General features: G+C 38.0%; 1 protein-coding gene across 11 annotated transcripts in view; it reads right to left on the bottom strand.

Annotated features, from left to right (window-relative positions):
- Positions 1 to 21,011, bottom strand: part of utrn (utrophin) — a 184,098-nt gene that overhangs the window by 153,153 nt on the left and 9,934 nt on the right. For 4 of the 11 annotated variants that reach the window (XM_008397711.3, XM_008397708.3, XM_008397710.3 and 1 more), the window contains exons 1-9: positions 17,118 to 17,281; positions 10,774 to 10,835; positions 10,120 to 10,212; positions 8,860 to 8,937; positions 7,239 to 7,331; positions 6,574 to 6,746; positions 5,821 to 5,936; positions 4,599 to 4,765; positions 259 to 489 (exon numbers count right to left, since the gene is read on the bottom strand). In XM_008397711.3, coding sequence (XP_008395933.2) covers positions 259 to 489; positions 4,599 to 4,765; positions 5,821 to 5,936; positions 6,574 to 6,746; positions 7,239 to 7,331; positions 8,860 to 8,937; positions 10,120 to 10,212; positions 10,774 to 10,835; positions 17,118 to 17,280 — 1,176 coding nt within the window. In that variant the 5' untranslated portion in view covers position 17,281. Of the gene's footprint in view, positions 1 to 258; positions 490 to 4,598; positions 4,766 to 5,820; positions 5,937 to 6,573; positions 6,747 to 7,238; positions 7,332 to 8,859; positions 8,938 to 10,119; positions 10,213 to 10,773; positions 10,836 to 17,117; positions 17,287 to 18,737; positions 18,856 to 21,011 lie in introns of those variants that run through there. The other 7 variants (XM_008397706.3, XM_008397713.3, XM_008397709.3 and 4 more) reach the window with 5 other exon arrangements.

Raw genomic sequence — 21,011 nt, 5'->3', positions numbered from 1 at the left:
TGGAAGTCGCAGTGAAGAGTGACGGATATCAACAAAACAGCCAGTGGGTGCGTAAAGCATGATGTCCACTGCATCTTATATACACAAATCTATATCACAAATCTTTAAACTTCTGTAACTCAGCAGAGCACCTTATTCTAAAGTGTAACCTCAAAGAGCATGCGTTGTTTTTCTACAGTATGAGGACATGTTTGCTTCTGCCTTACAAAGAGACAAGAAGCTAAATTACAGTGTTTGAGTCCATGCGAGTTGTCTTACCTCATGTGTGTGGAACTGGTCTTTAACTTCTTCCACATCGTCCGACACCTCATCCTGAATATGAAGCGCATCCTCGGCTGACAGCAGCCAAGTCAAAACCTCCTCCAGAGTTGTCTGGTAGCTGTCGAGGTCCACTTCCAGCAGGCTGCCATCCATCTCCCCCTCCGTCTCCGTCAGGGTGCTGGGGGTTTCGGGTCGCGGGCTGCTGCCTGCCTCCTCCATCTGCACAGTCTGAAACATAGACTTCCAGTTAGGTCCTCATCCAGTTTGTAACATTATAACCTCATAAAAGTTGTCACAACGCTAAAACGTATTCACGTTGTGAGAGTGCAACCACAGGAAACATATTATGTGCTATTTTGTGAAGAATCTACAAAGGTTTCAGCCTTTAGGTGTATTAAGCTGTAAACACAAAGTCAAGTTTATCTGTACAGCACATTTCGGCAACAAGGCAGTTCAAAGTGCTTTACGTGATGGAAAAAAAACATAAAATAGTAACCACTTATGAAACAAGCAACATACTTAATATTTTGTCAAATGCCATCATCAAGAATAATCATCATCAAATATCAATGGTCCAGTTATTACGAATCAAAGGAAACTTTAAACCGGTGAGTTTTTAGTCTTGACTTAAGGCTAAATCGAGGCAAGTACCTTTGAATCACCGTACTTGATTTAAAGTAATTCAGTGTTTCAGCTGTTTTGCAGTTTTTTTTGTGCGTTTGCTCCAGATTTGTGATGCATAAACCTGAATGCTGCTTCTCTGTGTTTGGTTCTGGTTCTGAGGATGAACAACAGATCAGAACCAGAAGACTTGAGTAGTCTGGAAGGTTGACAAAACAATAACATGTATTTTAGGGCTAAACTATTCTAAACTAACAGCATCTTAAAGTCTGTCTCTGAGCTTCGCAGGGTACAAATACTTTCAGAAAGAACCAAATTAAACCAATACATCTCAAATATAATGTCTATAAAAACACAGTGCACACCCTCCATTCATTATTTCTAACTTCAGTTGCATCTGTGCACATCAGCTGTAGAGATTTAAAATAGAAACAGACATGTAGGAGGGGGTGGTGTAGCCTTGGAGAGCACAAAGTGACCTCTCTGTTAGGTCAAAAAACACTGCAAAGGGTTGGTCTAGATTTCTGGATTGAACATATGATTCAAAAAAAAGTATGCAGCAGGACCCAAGATGAGGGTACATGTTCAAAGACATGAATGAAAAGACCATCTGGCGCAAAACACAAGGAGAGAATCCAAAAGAAGGGTTTAAAAATGTGCTGTGTGACACACAAAATTAAGACAAGCTTCAGTTCAAATTGCACTTCTCCTAAATGGCACAATGAAAAATTATGCAACTATAAACTAATAGTAGTTATGTATTTTCCTAGCCATTCAGAGAAAGCATTACTGGTTTATAACTTTTCTTTTTTTTTTCCTGAAGGGAAGGTCAAAGGAACTCAGCTAATCTGTCTGTAGCTGAACAGGATAAACCCTCAGCAGCAGCAGCAGCAGCAGCAGTCAGCATGCCAAGTCAAACAGGACAGAAATCCTTGTGAGTTTGTAGAGACTAATACAGTGAAAAGTTAAATGGACCTTTGTTTTGGGGGCTGGAGTTACACAGTGGCGAGGCCTGAGCAGTAAGCTCAGAAAAAGGTCAGGAGCTGAAAATATTCAGTGGCCTTTTGGAAATTTAGGAATAAAAAAAGAGCAGCATACTGTGCCGACGCTGCTGTACGAAACAGAAATACAACCCAGGGAGGGACCGAAGAAGGAATCTTAACCATTGGTTTATTTAAAGATGTGCATGGCTGTAAAAGAGCACTTTATTATCACCAGATTTCCTTAACGCTGTTGCTGCCCTCATAAATTATACAGTTACAATTATGGATCATATAATAACACATCCTTATCATGCTTTCATTCAACAATATCAAAATATAAAGTGTTTAAAAGATAAAACAACAACAAATCAATCTCCAAAAGTAATTGCTGGGGCCTCTAGAAATGTCTGCAAATAAAACAAATGGGTCTTTCTTGTTCCTCCAGTCAGTTGCGCTGCCAGCTGCATCACTTCATATGGGTGGAAAAATGTCCCAGGAAAGTAAATCTCATTTTGAACAAATCAGAGTATTATTCAAGACGACTTTTCCAGAATCCAGTCCAGGGTGTGTTAAGTATTTGCCCACAGGTAATAAAAACCTAAGAGGTGGTTTGGGGATTTTCTGACCAGAAGCTGCGCCGTGGATAAAGTCAAAACAGCTGGCTCAAAAGTACAAAAAAAGTGAACTAATGCAGTCTCTGTTGTCCAGAGATATTTTAGGAGATTTTTAGGATGTCAAAGCAATATTGTGCACAGATTACAAGTTTAAGAATCAGCAGGAGAGTCCATTCAGTGACAAACTAAAGCTCAGCAGCAAGCTGATTTCTACTCTCTGCCTCTACTCTCCCCAATTCATCGCCCTCTTTCCTTCCATCCCATTTACAGCTCGATGTTTCCAGTGTACAGCATGGTCTGCTGGGTAATGTCAGAGGAGTGAGTCATGGTTCTGCTCCCAATTTGCCCATGCCCGCTGTGCTTTTCACAAGCATAGCTGGAGAGAACGGAGGCAGCTGCTTTTTTTTTCTTAAAGGTGGGGGTGACTCATTCTGTCCAGAGGCACACAAAATACAATAATCCTAATAGCCTTCAAACTAGATGTAAACTAAGCATTGGAGTTGAAGTAGAAAATGTGAATTTGGTTCCACCACACACTAGAGTTTTGGTTTGCTTTGGGAGAATCATTCAGACAGTGATATGTGAAAATGATTCTGCACAACCAAAACAGGTTTGACACTTAAAAACAACCAGCTTGAGGTGAAAAGGGGTAAGGATTTATAAGGCCGTACCCTCTATTTAATTCTTGGATTGAACCATGAATAGATTTTGCTGTTATTTAGCAGTTTAGACTGTGTTGTGACAATAATTTGTACACAGAGAGAAATTGAAATATTTTGGGGCTGAACAGGAGGAAAAATGAGTCTGACCTGATGGAGGTGGCAGCATTTCTCGCTGATCTACAGGAGGGGCTGTTGAAGCTCCTTGGAAACTAAACTACATCATTTATGCAAGAAAAAAAATGTTAAGTTATTCAAATATGTATATTGTAATAACTTATCACCGTCTTGTTATTGTACACAAACATGTAAGGTTTATGTTAAAAACAATAACTTTGCCATGTGATAAAGCACTTTTTTCTTTTGTTTTTGCAAGAGTGGCAGCTCTATGCCTCTGTACAGAATGATTAACAAAAGAGGGTTGTTGTTTTTTTTACATTTAAATGATATTCAAAGTTTGGTTAAATTATTTTGGGGTGTCCTTCCAAAAAAGACTAAATTTTGTTCTGCACCACTTTCTGGGGACCTCTGTTCTAGACCATTTAAAAGAAAATCATTTTTGGACCGAATCTGCTTCTATTTGCAAAGCTGTGCTTCAGCTGCGGGTCTTTTTCCATCCATCACAAGATTCATCCAAAAAAGAACACCTTGAGTTTTTGTGGAAAACAGATGTGCCCGTGGTCTCCGTGTGAGAAGTTCAGAAGGGCTCCATCAAGGTACTCTGGTTCTATTTTTGCTCTCTACCTTATTTTCCTCAAAGTCGACCAAGCGTGACCGTCAGTGTGTCATCTTTTCGGAGTGTAACAGACCCCATCACCGCTTTTCTTTGAGTGAGAAACGCCATGCAGACTGATTAATAAGCTTATAAGTGACGTTTGTAATATGTCAGTATGACTTTCACTAAATTCTTTTTATATTACTAATAGCGAGCAAACAAAAAAACTTGCTTGTTTGAACTGCAATGCAGATCTTTACAACACGTTAGGAAATGAATTGGGTTATCTGCTCTAGTAAAGCTTGCAGTCAGCTCACAGCTTGTCAACTGTAGTTTTAATAAGTGTTAACTTAGCAAACGTGGTGGTGGCAATCCTTTACTTTCCTTGTCATTAATATTTATGTTTCTCTCAACCAGAAATAGTCAGAAACATACAAAACTTGCTTTTATTAAATAAAGTGAGGAAAAGTGCCAATTTTCAGCCAGCTGGCTGTGACTCTATGGCTCATGTAGCAAAATACAACATCACAGTAAAAGTGATGCATTTTCTTGCAAATAAATGCATAGACTGAATATTAAAGTCATGTGAGTGTCTAGAATTTGCCTCTGAGGTGTGACTGATGCTGACAACACAGGAAGACAAAATACAGCTGGTTTCCTAACAGGAGTTTGATGCATTAGAGCCCAGAATTAACCACATGGAAAAGCTCTTACCCTCCTGTATAATAAAACATTTATCTCATACCTGCGTGCCGAGTCCTGAATTTGAGTCTTCAGCCTCCACTTTGTATTTGCGAGGCAGCGTCTCCACCTCTCTGATGGCCTCCATGCTCACATCTTTGGGAAGCACGGCAAACAGCGAGGTAACGTACATGATGATGGACTTTTTATCTGGTAACTGCACCGCCACATCTGAGGCAGAGAAATGAGCAAGCCAGAGAAAGAGAAACAGATGGGGAGGCAGAAAAATCAAGATGCCAGTTGAATATTGGAAGCAGGAGGTTGGAAAGAGGAGATAAAGAGGTGAAAATTGCATGAGGAAGAACCAAAGTGTGGGCAGGCAGGAATAGTAGTTAAAAGCAACAAAAGGAGGAGATTATATGGAAAAGGACAGAAGCAGGTAGAAACAGGTTAAAAAAGTTGTTGATGTGGGTCAAGTGTAGACAATCATGATATAAAGTAATTTATACCTGAAATGAGACAATTCAGACTGAAACAACTGCAAGGCATCAAACTGAGTTTTTTAGAAGCTGGTAGGAGTTTAAAGCCGTGTTCATCATCACAGCATACGCATCAGGGACTACAAAAATTGTTCAGTCTGGGTCTTTTACAGAGCCTCCAAAAAGTATCCACACACTTTGCATAGCCACAAGATTTAACATTTTGTTGGAATGTAATCACATAAACTCTGAAACCCGTTTCTCAGCGTTTAATGGGTTTCCTTCAATGCATTTATATTCATCAATCTTCCTATCAACTTTGTCCAGCTTCTGTAGCACTGCTGAAACATCATGTGCTACAAAGAACAGTTTGCATTGTTAGCTTTTCTCAACATGTAGCATTCTGCATCTAGAGTATCTGTCCAGAGCATCTTCTTCCACATGTGGGCTGGCCTCCCTGCATGACTTATGGCAAACTCTGGATTTCTTAATGCTTTATTTAATAAACTGATTTTTTTTTTTTTTTTGCCAATCTTGTGACTTTCCAGACCTCAACATGGCAGCTTTAGATGAAGAAATTACAAAAATCCCAAAGACTCGCTTCACGAATTTGCAATAAACATTTCCATTCATTGTTTTGCCTCCAATTTATAATTATACGGCAATTTGTTTTGATGTATATCATAAAATCCCAATAAAAGACATATGTGGTTGAAATGGGACAAAATCTGAGAAACATTAAACGCTATGAATACTTTTGCCAGGAAACAAAAGTTTTCATACCGGCACAACAAATAGAAACGGTACCTTCGGTATCCAGGAGCTTCTCTATAGCTAGCTGGTTTTTGGCGAAGGTGAAAGCGTGGTCGAGTCTCTCCACAGGGCTCATTTTGGCCACCTGATCCCAGCTGAATGCTTCTGGCCTGAAGATAGACAGAAAACCAGTAATACAGTCAGAGAATGAGGGGGGGGGAAGCATAAACAGTGACACTGAAAATGGGAACAGTCATTAATAATTTCACATTTTATCAACAGTTTATGCTGTGTACAAAAAAGGCTGGTTTCTGGGCAGTGCAGGGAGTGGGGGGAGGGGGGAGATGAGTGGCTGATGCGGGTGAGGAATGTGTGTTCAGTGATCCAACTAAAGCCTAGGCCCAGGTCTAAACCAACACTGGTCGTTCTCACAGCGCCCAGGCCAGTGTGTGTCACCATTACTAAGGACAAGGGATTACATAAGGGGGAAAACATCCCTGACCCCCTTTAACCCTTTTTTTTCACATGCAACAGCACACAGAGAGTAAGCAAACAGTGACACAGCAAGCCTAAAGAGAACAAGCAGCATACACACACACACACACACACACACACACACACACACACACACACACACGCACACGCACACGCACACGCACGCCCTATAGATGCTGACCTGTCACCCTGACCTTCTGTGGCTTTTGCAGTACCTTACACCAAAACTTTACATTTCTGGCATTTTTAACAAAGCTTAAAAGTATCTGTTGAAAATATTGTCAATAAAGCAGGAGTGTTTAGGGTGTGCACCTGAAATGGTGGAGGATTGCGTTCAGGGCCAGTCCGTCAGACCAGCTCGTGGTGAAATTCAGCACGTTGACTTCCGAATACGAGCGAGTGCATTGTCGTACCCAACTTAGCAAAATCTTCTCACTGTTGGTCTGCTGCAGGTTGGACATGACGTCCTTCATGATGTCTTTCACCTGCAAATGGAAACAAAGATCAGCTTAGATATTATGAACTCGACAAAAACAAAAGAACTCTAAACATTTTCACATACAATCGATGCACTACATTACATACGCCATTTGAAAAGAGAGTAAATCACATAAACTTGTTCTGTTCCAGGTCAAAACATTATATCCTTAGTAAAGTGACTATCATCAATATTATAAAAAGAAATTAACAAAAATAAGTCACTCAGTAGCAAAACTGTCTTCTGTGGCATTAAAACAAACAATAGCAATAGAAACCACCTCAGAGAAAAAGCAGCTGTTTCCATTTTCAGCAAGTCAAACTGACAAAGCACTGAATGATTAGCATGTTTACATGGATGAACGCAGGTGTGCACTATGATACAGAGTTTCCATCATCGTTTTTTCTGGTCCCTCTGGAGCATCGGTGGACAGCGAGTTATTAAAGCAAACACTAATGAGGCCATATGTGCTTGCAGCACGAGTGTGGAAAGTTCTCACCTGCCAGTGAAGAATAATGCTCCAGATGAGGCCTAATGTCAGTTTGTGGTTTCCATCGACAATATCGGTCCCTCCAATGTTTACCAAATCAACCTACAGAGAGAAAGAAGAGATGGGTGTCTTTTACACAGTAACACTGAAAGTAACATCAAATTATGTATCATGTTTTTTGAGTTTGCAATGGAACGTCATCTACATAAATAATGTTTTCTCCAAACTATAATGACTGTGTGGTCAGTTATACCCAGTGTGTTTTAATTTAATTTCATTATATTACAACTGCACAACTTCCAAAGTGAGCCTCATCATATGGGGTGAGGCAAAAAGTATTAAGTAACTCATCCAAGATACTTTCTAATGTCCTACCAGGTTTCAAATTCAAGATTTCTGTTGGGTGCAAGTTCCATCTCTCTGGACAGGAGACGACCCGAGCCGGACAAAAGTGCATGTGTGCAGGGATTTTGTTACGGATCAGAATTGCTGGGCAGCCATAGTTGCTTACATGTAAATATGTCTGAGTTTAGAGTCACCAAGTGGAACAGAACTTTAAATGTGTCTGGTTGAATTATGAAGTCATCTCTTTACATGTAGACTTCTGACCCAAATCCTGACTTAATTAGCCTAAACTGGATTTTGTCTACACAGAAAGAATTTTCTGTTCACAGTACTGAACACCCTCCACTGGAAGAATGTAGCATTTTTTTTCCATATATTAACCCCCAAATGTTCAAACTCTATATCAGATGTGGTTTTTTTTTCTTGTTTGTTTTGTTGTTCTTGATGTCCTATGCGACAGTTTAAAATTTAATAATAGTATCTACTTAAAACAAAAAAAAAAAAAAACATAAATAAATACAAAAATCCTAACCATATATGAGGTGTAAATTTAAGAAATGCTTAAATTGCATTTGTTTTAAAATGATTGTTAGATGTATGAACAACTGTGCCACAAGGCAGATATATTTTAAGACCTTTTATAGGTTTCACCAAGATTGCAAATAAAGTCTGGCATAGCTAATGATTTAAAACATAAAAAAGAACATTAATCCACTTTAGATTTTGGATATTGTTGCACAACAGAGTTTCCTCAGAAAAACTTGTGACCAGCTAACAGTTTCTTTGGCAGTTGCAGTAGAAAAGCCAGCAGGATGCTAAACCTCCAGACTCAACTCCTTCCTATGAGATTGCCCTTCCACTTCGCTCCTACTGCTTAGGTCAAGATATTATGCAGAGAACTATATATGAAAACAAGGAGAGACATTAAAGGAATGATTGATGGGGTGCAGAGGCTTTACTGGCTAACAAAGAAAATGTCACCCAGCAAAGAAGTTCAAAGCAATTTAAACCATTGCAAGAGAAGAAGTTATTGGATAAAAATGTTAAAAATACATGTAAAAAAATATATCTGGATTGATTAAAGATCCAATATTTTCTAAAAAAAAAATAAATAATAAATGAATAAACAAATAAAGATCACAATTTCCTCTTTCTAAATATAATTTCTTTCAAAGAAACTGCCATTTTTTTTTTTTTTTAATTTTCACATGATAAAAAAAAATATATCTAAATGTTTCAGTTTTGGTGATAAACAGTGTCAAGAACAGAAAAACCAAGAACTCACATTGTTTTGATGCAGAACTTGCAGCACTTTGTTGACATTGTTGAGGGAGTGCACCCTGGTGGAACCTCGCTCTTTGGTCTGAGAAAGAGGAAATGCAGCTGAAAGGAGCCAAAAGCTGATTCACAGCTCACCACCCATAATGAAGGGACAGGAACCAAACGAATACGGACAACAAACATTTCCTGCTCTTGTTTATTTTTGAAGTTCATTAAACTTTTTCATGCTGGTTTCAGGAGAGGGAAAAATTCACAAACACTCATCCACCTTAAATAAACAAGTCCTTTCAGGAACAGAATAAATAACAGGAAGTGAAATGCTACATGGAGGAAAACTATGTCATCACTCAGCGAAGCGTGTTACACCGCACATTCATCACACCCATTAACCTATCAGCATTGTCCACGGGCCAACTTATGGAAAGAATGGCTGGATGAACGGCAGCCAACTGCAAATCCCTTTTAAGTCTTCGCATTCCTCTACCACTCATTAGCACCCAATTATAGCATTAGGATTCCAGTATCAGAGAGACAGAGTGGATATCGGTGTGCCATCACATATGGCAGAGAGACAGCTGGCACTAAACATGACTGCAGGTGCAAGAAACATGATACTCTGCTGAAGGAATCAAAGATAGATGGAGGAGGGATAGAATAAAAATTATCATATTTTTTTAGTTTCACAAGGATAAGTGCACTGTTCTTTAAGTCACTAATATAATTTTTTTATACATTTTAATAAGACAATGTGACAATATATTAAAAAATAATCAAGAAATAAATATTTAAGTTGAGTAACATTAATGCCCAAAGAGTGCTTTCTCTGGGTAAGGAAACATTATTTCTGAAAAAATCATGAATGTTGTGAACAAAATTGATATAATTCTTAAATTAGCAATGTTACCACAAAAACACTGCATAAATCATAACAGTATATAAAGGACCCAATGTTCTTCATACGTATCCCTGCACACCTGAATCAAATGAACGCATTACTTCCTCCTTGAGTACTGCAGAAGCCTGGAAATCACTCATTTAAATCAAGTGTGTGGAGGCTAATACCTATACATTGATGGGACGAAAACTACTGACCTAATCAACAAAGATTCTTTTAATACAAAAACAATATTAAATCTTGGTGTTTGACAAACAGAAAAAAGCTAAATTAACCCAAAAACTACAAACTGAACCAAAGCAGCGGATGTTAGGAAATATTTCACTGTTTAACATATTTGAAAATGTAAATATAAGTGGACAAACCGACCAGGACTGTTTCTGTGAGACCCTCCAACAGGTCCAGTAGCTTTTTTCCATCTCTCAGGTCTGAAAACAAATCTTTGATGGGGGTCTTTCCTGTCTGCAAAAACAAAGAAAAAGGAACAAGTTAAGTTTTGGTTAAGTTTTAGTTTTGGGCTGAATATGAATTAAAATGAAAGCAAAAAAAGAGGCCAACAAAAACTATGATCTATACGTCTTCCAGTAGGAAATTACTCCTAGTTTGTCAAGACTCATATGTATCCTGTTTCATAACAGACAAGCGTTTAAACCTACAGCAAATACTGACAATTAGATCTTACATGAGATGTAATCATGTCTACGCTTATTTGCATAATTTAGCAAAAATACCCAAGTATCAAGTAAAACTAACTGAAACACTATGATTCAGTCAAATGGCTTGTTTACTGGAACAAATAGAGCAATTTGACCCAACGCTTCAAGTGTCTAGGAAGTCAGAGTGGATCCAGCTACACTGCAGAGATTAGAGGACAAATGTTTGGATTTAAAAACTAAAATAGCCAGAACATAGTCACAGCACTGAGGCACAGAGTTTTTCTCTGTTTGGAGAAAACAGGTGCGTTATCTCTTGTGTTTTAAGAGCAGCAACAAAAATCGTTACTGTATCCAGTGCTTCACGTACCTTGGAGAACTGTGCATTTATCCATTTGGTAAATGTTTTCTTCTGTACAGCGTCATGCTCATCTGTAGGGAAAGTTATAGAACAGTTAGTTTCCTCAGTCTTGTGAGAGGCAGTTTGTTTGTTTTTTTAACTCTACACATTTATTTTTAGGGCCAACTTCACTTCAGGTCAACCTCACCCTCTTCCACCGACACACTGGTGAGTGATAATTGTAACTGGAGGCAATTATGGCTTAAAAGCATCCAGATCAATGTGGCACAAACGTCAGAAAATTACAGGAACCAAATGAAGCTAGAAAAGGAGCATTTTGACTATGTCGCCTAAAATGTCAAAGCGTGCACAAGCTCAGACGTAAGCCTGACACATCAAACCTACTTGTTCGTGTGCACACACCCCTACCCATTTACACTGTTCCAACAGTCAGACTGTACACATATTTTACATTCTCTACCCACTCGACTCCCTCCTTCACTGCTCCGCCTTTATTCTGAGACGTGGCTCTCCAATAAGGCCTCATTGTGTTTCGGGCTCCGGGTCAGCTGCTTTGATGTGACCGAGCAATGGCTGACTCGTGTAACGGATCAGAGAAGCTTGGATGCACCACAGAAAAGTTGATTAAGTGACAAAGATACCAAGTTTATTTTCTTTTTTTAAAATAAATGATTTTGTTGTTTTTAAACCATTTTCAAGCAATATATTGATTATGGCATAATAATGCAAGCTTGCCCTCTCAAAGGCCAATAAACTTCAACTTTGTAAAGAATACCCCTGTGTGGAACTAGAAGATATTTTAAACATCCAACATAAAACACAAAAACCAGAAATAATACATATTAAACCATACACAACAGAAACCATAAATAAAATGGATTATAAAATAAATTGCCCTTCAAAATATTAAACTAATCTACTTCTGGCAGATGCCACAAGCTGCTGCAAACAATGGAAAGGAATACAACTTTTACCTGGATGTTTGGAAATATTGAAGATGGTTTGGTTTATTTTGTTTTCAGATTTCACGAGTTAACGTGACATTTATGGTAAAATTAGTGACTAGAAAAAAAAAAATTCCTGCAGCTCTTAGTGAATTGCTTTAACCCTTTAATAAAGCCCTTTTTGTACATACCTAGCTCCAACCGTGGGTAATGTTACACAACTGTTAGCCAAAGAAGTTTTACAAAGTATCAGCTGCAGGAGTAGCAATCAGTGCGACGCTGGCGAGCAATTCCTTCTCAACACGGCATGATGGGAGGTTATGTTTTCTGAGGTTTTCTAGAGAAATTTACCAGGATGTCAAAATTTAGGAAAACACTTTGCCTTGAGGTTTGTAGATCAGGATGAACTGGAAAAAAGGTTTAAAGGTCAAACTCATCAGAGCTCATAGTGACCGCTTCCTTTGTTTGGAGTGTTTAAAGTGTGTGTTTGCGGTCGCCGGCTGGGTGAAACGGATATAAAAACAAGAATGTAACGGATGGAGAGGCCAGAGAAGGATGGGTGACGAGGTGAAGAAACGGAAAGAGATTTATTTTGTCAGGTTCCAGATGGCTTCCAACTTTTCCAATGGAGACAGTTTACCTCTATGATACTGAGAGAGTTGTAGCACCACAAATCGACATCCATATCTCAGGGGATGTCGGGGACAATAAGCAGAACAACCAGATAGGTGAAAAAAAACAGGAGGTACTAAATATCTAAGCTGGTTAACACTTTGCAGGTTGTCTAGTTTTGTAATCCTTCTTTTAAAGTAGTTCCAAGGGATAAACAATAAAACCTGCAAAACAAAAAGTAGTGATGTTACAGCTAGATTATAACTTTGGTGGTATCGTTTGGGTTGCTGTGACTGATACAAGCAAAACTATGGCAGAAAAAAGGATATAAAACAAGAATAAAAGGAGGACTCGTCAGCATAGGTTTAAAACCCACTAAAAATTGGATGGTGAACAGAATAGGACACTTTTCAGCTTGATAAGCTGAAGAAGAAATCTTATCAGATAAGATAATTTAGAAAAATTTTTACTTATAATTTATAGCCAAAACATTCACTCCAAACAGTCTGGATATTTACAATACTTTTCCAAAAGAGTAAACATGATGCCCATGGGAATTTAAAGACAAATGAAATTCACAAGAAAGATGTATTCAGCTTAGAAATCTATCATTTACCATCAGGGGTTATCCATGCAATACACTCCAAGTTATGCTGACCGATGACCAGAAGGCAGCTACAACAACAACAAAAAGAAGAAAACTTTTTTCCAGTCTGTGGATGTTCCATAGCTAGATACTACCAAAAGACACCAACAACATTTTCTGATAGAAAGTACGAACTGAGAGAGGAAGACTCAAAGTTAGCCATTTGTATGTCTCTAAAAATGTAGCCAGAAGAAGCACATAAATGCAAAAAGGTCTTAAGAAGCATTTTAAGACACATTGGCAGTTCATTCAGGCTCAGAGAGAGAAATGCATTAAGCTGAAAACAGGATGGCTCAGTGGAGTACACCAAGTACAAGTGTGTTTTATCCTTTTAATCTTTCAAAAGGATAATTTTCAATGATATGAAACATGTGGAAATGCTGGCAAGATCTTTATTCACCACAAAAACTCGGATCACTCCATTAGCAATGCTAACCAGACTAATTTTGCCAGCAGTTTACCCAAGATGTAAAACACAATTTAAAATGTGAACTCCATAATCATAATTTATCTTTGCTTTGAAGTAACAGCACAACTGTTTTATAGTGAAAACTTATTTTTGAATGCTCTTCTTATAACACACCAGCAGGTTAAACTTGACAAAAACTAGAAATAGGTCACAAAAACCTCATCAATTTGTTTCTTCTTGAAATAGTGAGGGAAAAATGACAGAAAAAAACCTCACACACAAAGTAGAAGTGTGACAAGTTTTCTTCAGGTATGTTGCCAAGACGATATCAGTTCTCCCTTTCTGGAGTCTCCATATAGGGCCTCCCGTCCTTAAAGTTTTATCAGCACCCCAATCAGGCCTCTGAGGTTCCTGCAGAGTGGGTCCCTGCAGACTCAGATCTCCTTGGCTCTGTACCTTCCTATCTTGGCAAGACAATAAACATGATTCATGAACAGCGCTCCCTCAATCTGTCTACTTCACCTTCTCACCAGGGCACAGGAATGTCCAACTGCAGATCAAAGTAGTGGCAAGGTTGTGTGTGCGTGTGTGTTTGGATGAACAAGAAAGAAAATAGTCATGCAATTCATCCCCTTCACAAACTGGAGTCTGTGCACAGTTGCAATACTCATAGAACAATATTAACACACTAATAAGCAAGGACAAGGTACATCCCTGCACATAATTGGAGGGAACATGTGAAGCTGAATCAGCTATAAACGTTTCAGCTATAGAAAGTTAAATAACAGAATTACAGAGCATATTCTTAGGAAAATCCCTAGCAAGTTAAGGATAGAAGACATACCTGAAGGCTATATTTAGTGGGTCTTACTATCTAGTACACACAAACTGCATTGGTGAGCACTGCTTCAGTCACAACAGCATAAGACTGAGGTAATGTACATTTAAGTTTTATCAACATAGATGATTTAATCCTTTTTAAAAGACAGGAGAGCACATATAATCTATTCCTAAAACATTCACCCCGAAAGGTCTGCACACTTACTATGCTTTTTCCAACAGAGCACACATGATATTCATGGAGGTTTGAAGACGCATAGAAATTTATTCAGTTGAATAAAAGTAAATTGAGAGAGAGCCCCAGATCAAATATTCAACCTCTGCGTCCCATCAGCATGTTTCAGATAACTGACTTATGCAAACACATCAGGTTTTGGTGATCAGGACTTTGCACATTTAACCCAGCAATAAGTGGCAAAACCCATTATAGGTTAAGAATGGATTATATTATGGAGGGGATTCAGAGTTCAAGTTTGTTCTCAATGTGCTGTACAAATGTACAAAAAGTCAGAATCAGCACCTCCAAGTTGAATCCTTTTGCTTTTCACACCAAGTAAACAAACGCATAATCTGACATTTCAAACTTTTCAATTCCGAAACAGGAGGTCAAAATATTGACAGCAAAAAAAAGAGAAAGAAATGTTTCTTAAAAGCTACCAACTGAGAAAACACAGCTGGCTTATAAAAATATTTTTTTTTACTCCTGTCGACAGGTGGATAACTTGTGACTACAAACCAGGGAGAAGTTGGTGCACTGAGGTAGAAAATAAAAATAAAAAAAATCAAATAAACCATCAGGGTTTCCAAGACAGACTCACAAAGTAAACATGAGACCTCATTACATGAACAAAAAGGAATATTTAAAAATTTGATGCACAAATTACTAGCTTGAATTTTTATCTGATTAATCAAATAGTTTGTTTATTTTGCTTAAGATATAGATATATGTGCAGTCACTGACTGGGCACAAGTAAACAACCATCTTAAAACAGATGGGCAGATGAAAGGAATTGTTGAAAGTTAGAAAACAAAAAACAATCTGTGCACTTTCATTTCTCATTCAGCAAATGAAGTTGAGATCCTCTTCAGCTGTGTTTTGGCTCACAGTAGCTTATTTACTTTCACACCAAACATGGGAAAATATGTAAAACAGGGCTTCAGAAAGAAAAAAATATATATACAAGGCAGCCATGATTTTCCAAAGATTGAAGATATCATGTGCAAAACACCAAAATCAAAGTCCATAACGATGGTCACCCGAGAAGGTAGTGTTTGTAAGGCATCTGTATTTGACAAAAACTGTAATCCAGAAAACTTAAATTCAGACAATAATTTAGTAAATGTAATTTTTGGCTCTAGTTCTGAGTACAGTCGTTACTCTGACAGGGACTTGTGTGAGTCAGAATTAAACTTTACAATCTGTGTGACCAGAGAATTAGTTTAAGCCATAGAGTGGTTATGGAAAACAACCACTCTGACAGTGAATGGAAGCAGCTAAAAGTCTCAATTTTCTGTGCATAATTTGTTTGATAGTGATGACTAAACTGCAACTTCTTTCAAAACAAAGAAATTGACCTAAAAGTAAATTCAAGCTACATGGCGGATGAAAGGTAAGCTAAATTACAGGTGCACAAAAGACAGTAATCTAGTGGCAAGAGAAGATTTAAACAGATCAACATTCTTTTTGATCTAAAAAGTGAAATCCACCCCCTTAGACTATGTATACAAACATCTTTTCTGAATTACCATAGTTAGTGCATTGTTGGGGAAAGTGAGATTGCTCACCGTATATTTTTGTGTAACCAATAGACCGACACTCTTCTATTTAGTGCATTACCTTTAGAAAAGCCTTTTCCTGTGGCCACAACAATCTGTCTGTAATATTGGAATATTGGAATAAAATTTGAATAATATTGGAGTATTCTGGAGTTCCAAACGATACATCATCTCTCCTTATGTAGTTGCTGATTCTGCTTTGAAAAACAGCTGAAATGTCAAACATGAATTATTTACACATTTTCTAGTAGTGGGGTGTGATGTTAAATGCTCTTGAAAAAGTTTCAGGCAGTGCACGGACACCAAAAGAGTGAAACACAAAATGTAAAAGACAATCTAAAGCAGATACTCTGAATGTCAGACTTTAACACATTGTGTCGTCTGAGATATGGATTATTCTTACTCTAGTAGGTTTATAGGAATGCACAGAATTCCTATAATTTCCCATGCATGCCTTCCTCCTCCCCTCAGTGGTCACTTGTCTAAGCATGCCCCAGTCAGCGCAGCCTTGTTGACAGTCTTCCCTCACGGTGATCCAGGAATTTGTAGGGAAAACACACTGAACGTCCGGAGGGATTAACACGTATCCCTGTGGTCCATGTAGGTGTGTGAAATGCTGTTATTAGCTGTGAGTGAAAATAGAAAGCCTCAAATTCAGCGCTGCCTAGAGCACACTGAAAAGTTGTTTCCCTAGACTGACCAACTAACTAGAAAGTACTGATGGAGTAGATGAAGGAATATGTTGAATATGTTGAGTTTAACTTCAACATATTGATTCAGAGCAATTAAAAACCTCAGGTGTTAATTATGTTTTATGTCTTTAAAGAAGCAAATGAAACAGACCATCATTGAAGGAAATGGCGTCTTAAAGATTTTCCTTTTTAAAACTGTTTTAATCTAACAATATCCAGAAAGTCGTTTTTTTTATATATATCCTGCAAATCCAAACATTTTTAAATGTTTGCAAAAACTGCAATTAACCACTTCAATCTGCTACTCAAAAGCTTGCAAGCGCTTTGATCACTCACAAGCATCACAAGTGTGCATTTTGTCACCAATATCTGTAGCTTACATCTGTTACGCATGTAGAAAACTGGCTGTCACCGAAAATGTCAAAAGTTCCTACCTCTGAGCTCATGCTCTGCCATCTTTGCCCATAAGTAACGGCTGTGCTGAACCAGAGGAAGCGGTGATAACCAAAAAAAAGCACAAACCCAAATAGTCCAAGAATATCGACGTAAAATAGACCCAGATAGTCCTGTCGCCTTTTCGGCCACTCTCCTCTGCATCGGTCACTTCTTGACCGTTGAGAGAAGTAAAGATCAGAAGAATGCAGCAGCAGCAAAGAGAGAACAAGAAGGGAGGGAAAGAGGGACACTGTCCATGAAAGGGAAAAGGGAATCAGGGCTGAGCAGGACAGGACAGAGCAAGCCAAGTACACTACAGATTGAGAAAGGATGTTAACAGATAAAGCGCTCTGGCAGAATCACAGTGTTTGCCGCTGTCACGAGCTAAAGACAACAGACAAAGAAGGGTCTATCAGGCAGAGATGGGTAAGTGATCCCAAACTCAAGATATAATGATAGTGGTGGTATTAACTTTCTGATCTGTCTTTGATAAAAACCAACTCACCTGATTGGTTGAAACAAAACATGTCCAACTTTACCATAACAGATAAGCCCTTAAATGGCATTAATGAAATGTAAAACCACAATATGCCACTCAGAGAGTGGATGCAATAAGAAAGCGCAGTGTAATAAAAAACAAAAGTTGGTACTCTCGTCAATCTGAAGCAGTGTTTTGCATCTGGACTGAAAATTAACATGAATTTAAAAGAGATGACCAACAGGGAACTTAAGAAATGAGATTTACAAAGGCATTTTGAGGGCTACTAGAATGAGATTTTTCAGCTTAATCAGTCCTGATCAGTGATGATTGGAAACTAAAACGACTGGTCATTTACCGACGACCCATGAACATGCTAAAGTGAGAGGAAACACAGACATGCAAAAAGTTACTCGGTACCATTTATACAACATGGTGAGCCAGTTTAATTCTGGGTTTAAAAAACAGAATTGAGCAAAATCTTAGCAGATAACAGAAAGGCTAAAATGAATACAGCAAAGCTATCCGAGAAAAAAGTTAAAGGTAAAGATCTATTTTCTCTTTGAAATGCACACACAACCCTTAGGTGATGCTAATACGAGACGCTACAGACATTTTAACATGTCAGCATCATAATTTTTGCTTTTATTTACATAGTTTTAAGACAGTCAAATCCAGTTTTACAGCAGCTCCACTAACACATACATGGTACGGCATTTCCTCTGCTCCCTAAATAGTGACCAATCATGGCAAAAAGGCTATAAAAAAAAAAGTGGAATCAGCAGGTCAGAGCTTTAAAAAAATTTTGACAATTTTGAAACCATCAAAGCTTTTTAATAAAAACACTACCAAAATCTATGTATTTAATGCTTAATTACATTTCTTTCTATGCAAGGATTGTTAATTTAAATCCAAATCAGAATGGCAGCCTAGTTTCTATACGTTTGATGTAAAGCAAATGCTCTCACTTCGTAACCCTAAACTTATCAAAAATATTTGTTGCATTGTGTTTGACTGGCTATAAACGGAGAGAAAGTACACAGAAACACTTAAGATTCAGGAAAGGATGCAAAAGAAGATTTTCACCGCTGACGCTATGAAAAAGAGGCGCAATCAAGCACCAGAATGAAAATCACCTTACCTAGGTCGAGGCTATATTCATTCTTCCCCTTCTTTCTGAAAAAGTTACGCTTTCTCCATGACATCCACCGACTTAGATTCATGATGAAAAGTGATTACATTAAAAGAATGGAGAGCATAAAGAGCACGAGAAAGAAATTACAACTAATCCGGAAGAGGAAGACAAGGTGGTGGTAGTGGCAGAGTCAGAGAGGAAAGTAAAAAAAAACAAAACAAAGAGGAAGTAGAGGTGAGAGAGAAGTGCATCAAGTACACTGGGTGGGTTAAACTGGGTGCCGAGCGGAACGGCCTGATTCATTCTCCAAATACTTACTTAAATGACAGAAGTATTTAATAAAACAGGAGGGAAAACACAGGAAAAAGCTAGAAACCTGTCTATTTAATCCATAAAAATGAAATAAAAACAAAAAAAAGCTCTCACATTCCCTTGTTTCAGCAAACAAAAGCAGATAAATACAATCAGAGTGGCTAACATGGCAGCAACAACCTTTTCAAGTAACATTTACATGAAAGTGAAACTTGCAACACGCCAAAAAAAACCAGCAATTACAGAAGTACCACATCAAATGGTGTCACAGCCATGACCTCACTTCTGACACTCAAGAGTTGGCCGATGAGCTGCTGCAGCAGAGCAGGGAACCATTTGCCCATTGATGTTTTCAGTCAATGAGGAGCAACAGGACAAACATTTCTACTCCCATGCAAAGAGGGTGAAAATGGAGAGAGGGGAGGGGGTTGGTCGAGTGAAACAGGACAGACACAGAGAGAGATAGTTTGCTTTCTTGTTTGTTTTATTTAATAGAGAGAGCAGAGGGAGGAGCACAACTCCTCTCAAGAGTCTACTGAATTAAAAGTTCTTCCCATGCCTGAGATTCAAAGCATCTGGTCTGGTAGCTTCTCAGAAAGCTGAGATGGCTTGGGTGAGGTTAGAATTGGCAGTCAGTGCCAATCAGGAACTCAAAGGAACCTTTACACACTGCATTGTTCTCTGCAAAATCCCTACAGAATCTTCAATCAAAATGCTCAAGAATAAATCCATAAAGAAAATAGTCAGTCAAAAGATTATTTATTTATTACAGAGGTTAAAGTCGATTGGTGTCAATGTCAGAATCTTAACAGTCTTCTATTGCTCTTTTATTCAAAGTATTTTCTTGTTTTCTCTTGGTTGCTGGCTGAACAAGCTTTCCATCAGAGTCGACAACACTCGTAACCGCATAATGCCAAACTGAGGGACGTGTCCTCACTGTGGCAAAGTCGACATGAAGGTTGAGTGCATCGTTAATCAAAAAGAAATAAAGTTTTATTTTTTTGTTCTTTTTTTTCCTGATGCCTCCAGGTTGACTGTACTTTATGCATCTGACATAAACAAAGTATTATTCTAAAAAAAAAAAAAGATTACATTATGGTCTTAAATACTTTACAGCTCTTTTATTGTATTTACTTCTGTTTGTATCGCGTTTTTAACAGATGTGTGTTTGGTACACCACAATGCTACATTCTTCATGCACCATTCTTACAATTTTTTTGTATGAACTGCAGATGGACATGGTGGCAATAAACAATTGCCCTTTAAGAAGTTGGTAAAGTTTACTTTACTAAAATATTCAACTTAACTACCATAAAAACGTATAAACAACATATATCAGATAATTTTGACTTAAAAAAGAGCTGATTTTATACTTAATGTTGGCCCACAAAGATACAGAACTAATTTACCAAATGCTTACAAATTTAAGTAAATACAATCGTGAATAAAATTTACCAAAATAAACCTAACTCTTGACTGAAAAGAATTTAACTGTGACCTAAATGAACGGCAGAAAATCAGCCCATGAAACCAGCAGTTAGCTACTCATGCGGCTCTACGCCCAAAACTGATAAGTGATAAAAGAGGAAAGCTCCTCCACCCATACCCTCATTTGTCTAGAATCACAGAGGACACTTAAAAACAGTCTAATATACATCAAAGGTTCAAAGTAGAAACTTAAAAGCAATGGGTATCATTAATGTTGGCAACAGTTTCTGAACACTCCTTAACCTGCTGCTCACATTCTGACATTTGGTGCATTTTTATTTCCTTGTTTTGCAAAGGCTTATGCAAACAGTGTCACTTTATGTAAATAACAGTTAATACATTTAATTTGCACTAACCTATTAGTGCCTAAAGAAACTTTGCAAAATATTCCAACTCTTTTTGTTAAGCAATACGCGATTTAATCTCCCAATGAGCTATCGGATGGGTGGGTTTTCTCTTGCGGATAACACTACGAAGTAG

Source organism: Poecilia reticulata, chromosome 21 (genome assembly GCF_904066995.2).
Source record: "Poecilia reticulata chromosome 21, P_reticulata-male-v2, whole genome shotgun sequence".
Lineage (NCBI taxonomy): Eukaryota > Metazoa > Chordata > Actinopteri > Cyprinodontiformes > Poeciliidae > Poecilia > Poecilia reticulata.
The sequence above is the reverse complement of the archived record's forward strand: the minus strand, read 5'-3'. Positions and strand labels throughout refer to the sequence as shown.